The sequence below is a fragment of the Triticum urartu genome, chromosome 1A (genome assembly GCF_056163025.1).
Source record: "Triticum urartu cultivar PI428250 chromosome 1A, HENAU_Tu73, whole genome shotgun sequence".
In the NCBI taxonomy this organism is placed as follows: domain Eukaryota; kingdom Viridiplantae; phylum Streptophyta; class Magnoliopsida; order Poales; family Poaceae; genus Triticum; species Triticum urartu.
This window is the reverse complement of record NC_141873.1, coordinates 35,716,334-35,721,607: the sequence shown is the minus strand read 5'-3', so window position 1 is coordinate 35,721,607 and position 5,274 is coordinate 35,716,334. Positions and strand designations below refer to the sequence as shown.

Below are 5,274 nucleotides of genomic sequence, written 5' to 3'. Positions count from 1 at the left end.
AAAGTCGGGCTTTTTTTGACCCTTCGTTTTAAAAAAAAAGATAGTGAAGGAAAATTGGATTCTCTTCTGTGTGTTTACAGTTCCCAAGCAACTCCTCCTTTATTACTCGTCGAGAAGCCGAAGGGACAACCGCAAACGCTTCTCTTCAGTTGATTACTACTCTAGCAACCAAATCCCTTCGCCTCCTTCCTTAATTTCGAGGCCCTCCTATATAAATCCCACCACCCCATCCTCTCCATCGATCATCTCCGGGACGGGAACCATCAGCCATGTCTTCCAGCAACAAGATCTCGCTGAAGCTGCTGGTGGACACCAAGTCCAAGAAGGTGCTGTTCGCGGAGGCCGGCAAGGAGTTCGTCGACTTCGTCTTCAGCCTGCTGACCCTGCCCATCGGCGCCGTGGTGAAGCTCATCTCCGCCGGCACCATGCAGGGGAGCATCGGCCGCCTGTACCAGAGCGTCGACAACATCGGCTCCTCCTACCTGCAGCCCAACAAGGACAAGTCCGAGCTGCTCCAGCCCAAGGTGCTGCACCCGGACGCCCGGGAGCTGCTGCTCCTGCAGGGCGGCGGCGGCGAGGGGTCGTCCCCGTCCTCTCCGCTGGCCAGGTTCAAGATGTACACCTGCGCAGGCTACTGCGCCACCGCCACCATGGAGGCCAAGGCTGCGTGCCCGCAGTGCAAGCAGGCCATGGCCACCGAGGTCACGTTCGTGCTGCCGTCCGCCGCGCCCAAGACCTCGTCCACGGCGGCTGCGGCCGGCGACGAGACCGGCGGGTACGTTAAGGGGCTCGTCACCTACATGGTCACGGACGGGCTGGAGGTGACCCCCATGTCCGCCATCTCCAGCATCACCCTCATCAACAAGTTCAGCGTCAACATGGACGTGGAGCTCGCCGAGAAGTTCGTCAGCGTCGGCATGGACGAGGGGCTCGGCCTCCTCAAGGCGGCGCTGCGCTCCGACACCGTGCTCTCCGACGTCTTCCTCGCTAAGAAGAAGTGAAGTGATCGACGATGCACGTACCGTACGTGCCTCTGCTGAGGGAATAATAATCATAAACTGAACTATTGTTTGGTCTTTCCTAAGGTGTCGATTGAATATAAATCTAAGAGAGACCAAAATTAATCTCTATAGGTTGTCATTGCCGGTTGAGTGATTGCCGTGAACCACTTATAGCGGTAGCCTAAAAATATCACCTATTTGGATTTTTCGTTAACCCGGACCTAAAATGAAATTTGATTACAGTAATTCAATTAGTCAATTCTACAAGCCAAATTTTCAATTGCCAATTGAAAACCTGAGAATTCAGCTTATTTTAATTTATCAATGGTAAAGATCGCAGTGTTGTAATCTAGGTACAAGATTGTAGGAGATTTTGCATTTGTGTTCCAATTTTTGGCGGCGTTTCTAACTCTGTTTGAAAAATGACAGCAAATAGACATCGAGCCCATGCATTCGAACGTGGGCTTGGTTAAGGCAATTCCAGGTTTTCTCTATTACGCTATCGAGAGCATCAGTTTTGACAAGCTGGTTAATCTTGGAAAATGTACACAATATTCTCCTTGTGTATATAAAAGGAAAAATTGTCATGTACTTTAAAAATATTCTCTGCATACTTGAATATGTATTCACTGTATTTTTTAAATTGTTAATGTAGGCATAACATATTTATAAACGAAAACTGGGGAAAACTATGAAAAAGGAAAAACAAAATGGAAAATCTTTAAAGGCATAGAATGAAAAAGAAAAGTTGAACGGAAATTAAAAGAAAAAGGAAAAAGTAATACCGAGCTGAAAACTAGAAAAAGGAATAAAAGTCTCGAAAAACAAAGAAATAAGAAAGGGGGGAAAAGAAACCCCGCCCAAATCCTATTCATTGCTTATGCCGCTAGTTACAGTCTTATTCGTAGTGCCAATGCTCCATCTACTGGCTAGCGCACTAGGCCGCCCCAAAATGTCTCCTCCCAACACCAGTTTCTAAAAGGTTCCCGTAGGTTTTGGCTCGGTTTTTTGTTTACTTTTCTCATTGTTTTTCTTTCCCTTTTTCTTTTCTTGTTTTTTTTTTCAAATTTGAAAACATTTTTAAGATTCATAATTTTTTTAGTCAATATATTTTCTTGAATTTGTGAAGTTTTTAAACTTTTGAACTTTATTCAGGTTTTGTAAATTTTTTATCCAAAATTCATGATTTCTTCTAAAATTCGTGAACTTTTTCAAACTTGCGAATTTTGTCAAACTTTATTTCTCAAATTTTTTAATTTTTTTATCCAAAATTCCTAAGCTCTCTTTTCAAATTTATAACTTCTGTGAATTTTCTCCAAGATTTATGCTTTTTTAACAAATTTATCATTTTTAAAAAATTTTAGGAACCTTTTTCAATCTCGTGTTTAGCGATGAGCAACCCAAGCTAGAGCGACTCGAGCAAGAGTGGCTCCAGCTAGAGCGACTGAGCGGTTGGAGCGGTGCAATGTGCTAATGGGCTGCGGCCCAGCCACGACACACGCGGGTGCTAGGGTGCTTCAGGGCGCCTTAAGCACTGGCTAGGAGGAGCGCCCTCATGAAAACATGCTAGAACTGTGAGATCGCTAATTAAGGGGTATCTCTTGGTCACTCCACCTTTTCTCTGGTACTAGTGGATGGGGCGCGCCTCCTGTGCAGTCCTTTGCGCACTTGCCTTGGCGGTGACGTTGTGAATGTGCATATGCGTGCTAGAGTAGCTCAGTTGTTAAAATATGAATAGAGTTAAACAAGCTTAACAGAAAAATGTTCAATCATCAGGCATAGCAAGGTTACGTCCATATTATCAGATAGGTGACAGTTTTACAAGGTTGATAACAGAGCACATCATTGAATTGAAATCAAAGCCTAACATGCTCCAAAAGACATGTGATCTCCAAAAGAGAAGTAGAGTCATTGTAGAACTTGCCTCAGGCCGCACAACATATCAAACCCCAGCCTGAGACACTGCACCATCTTCTCCGCCGCCGTTGAGCCACGGCCATCACTCGTTGTCTCCGCGGAATCAAAGAGCTGAGATTGGGATGCAGGCTGTCTTCACACTTCATGGGTAAAAAAGGGATAAAATGTCAAATTCACAAATCCGATACAGGTAATCAAGAAGAAATAACATGCATACTAAATTTAGTGATAGTTTATAGAAGCGACAAGCTACCAATATGCAGATTCATGGGCAATGCCCTCTATATATCTAGACTGTCACTCCAGGCTAGAGTATGTTGCGATATGTTTCACATGTTACTGTTTCTCATCTAGCTAAAAAGAAAGATAAATATACAATTTGACACGGAGCATCCTACTGTGTCAGTTGCATCCTCCCTTCATCCTTTTCAATCTTAAATTGCTCCTGAAAATAACACAAAAAGCATCAAGAAAAAATTGAATGATTGAAGTGTAAAGAAATAGAAAGCAGCATGGGTGTTCAAATTATGTTCTGTACCAAATGGTATCGTCGCCCAACAAAGGTCTAAAGAGCAAGAATGCATAAACAACCAACCATACCGCACATGCACAACTCATAAATATGGATCGGCCATACGGAATTTTCTTCAGAGTTCCCATATCATTAACGTAAGCTAACATATTAATGGAACTGGATCAAAACAACTATTGCACCAGGGTACAATTACTACATAAAATGTTGTCTCACTACTTAACTCTGCAAACCCCATATTCCATATACCACTCAGAACTGATGCAAAAAGATAAAAGTAGCCAAGTATATTAGGACATAGTCTCGCTATGTTCTGAAACCAATATATAGGTCATTTTACTAAAAATCTACCAGGTCTTCTAGACACCCACTGAACCATAATGCATGAAATTAAATACATCAGCAACGGTGAGCACAATAAGCAGCGCAGGAGCATCAAGCAAAGAGGAGTACCAGGTGGTGATAGAAAGTAGCTGAGTCGTTGGGGTCGGGCGGATCGGAGCAGTGACGATGAGTATATTGTGGGCATGGGGTACCATGTTCGAATTGATCAACTGAAGAGCAACGAGAAAGAAATTGAACAGGCAAAGAGAAGATATGTCTGCATACTGTTAGAGGTAGAGGGTATTAGCCATGTGTATGAGAGGGTGATACCCGAGTGTGTCTGGATATGTTGTGTGTGTTCTAAAGGAAAGGTAATGATCTGAGGGATATGCTTATCAGTACTTGTCACTTGGAGTAAGTTCTAAAGAAGAAAAGGTAGTGGTCTGAGGAACCAGCAAATAAAAAAGAGAGGCTACCTTGAAACAAACAAAAACTGTGTTGTATACTGGTATCAATGGCATATATCCTATACGTGAACTGAACACTTCCCCAGATCAAGACTAACGCCATCATTTCCTTGATTCCTTCTATTCAACAGGACATACGAGATACAACACCATTGGTTTATCTCAAGTACAACTGGAATTTACGTAGCTCCTTTTTTCATAGGCAAATGTAAAGAAATATCACAAAGAAAAGTGTATTAGCAATTCAAAAGAATGTTATGGCACAAACCAAGTCTCAACAAATGACCCTCCTATATTGAACAAATCATTGAGAAGCAAACTAATAATCAGAAAATCATCCACGTGATACCACCACAACTCTTCCTTTCAATTTTCATAGGTAGCGCTATAATGCAGGAGTAATCATCATTCTACCAAACAATCAATCTTGCCATGACATGTCGTTTTGCACTTCGAAAAGTACAGACAATGCCCTTTCGGCAAGCATCCATCATGCTTGGCAAGACATTAATAAAACTAAACCAGGTTAGAAAATATATTTCTGCAAGTAGTTGAAGATACAACACCATATGAGAGTAGAGAATGCAATCAATATGCTAACTGTATATGAGTACAGAAAATTTTATAGACATTGAATTTAGTGACCACATATGAATCTGTTAGGTGGCAAGATGCTACATATTATTAGTTAAATTTCAGTGGTACCTAAGATAAACTCATACCTGGAGCTGTAGCAGGATTCAGTATGTTTAGCAGTGGCCAGACCATCAAGTAGCCAAGCTTATAGATAATCCCCTCTTGTAAGATATGTAAATAAGCACCGGCAAATGATGTTGGTACGACTGCACACTGGTAGAAAAAGGGCCTATTGTCCCGGTTCGTAAGGGCCTTTTGTCCCGGTTCCTGAACCGGGACTAAAGGGTCGGTACTAATGCCCTGCCCCTTTAGTCCCGGTTCAATCCAGAACCGGGACTGATGGGCCTCCACGTGGCCTGTGCGCGGAGCCCAGGCAGGAGATCCTTTGGTCCCGGAC

General features: G+C 42.9%; 1 protein-coding gene across 1 annotated transcript; it reads left to right on the top strand.

Moving 5' to 3' along the window:
- Positions 1-269: 269 nt before the first annotated feature.
- LOC125545690 (uncharacterized) lies at positions 270-1,001 on the top strand. Its single transcript, XM_048709744.2, has one exon. It carries the CDS (start codon positions 270-272, stop codon positions 999-1,001), a length of 732 nt encoding a protein of 243 aa, XP_048565701.1.
- The last annotated feature ends 4,273 nt before the right edge of the window (positions 1,002-5,274 follow it).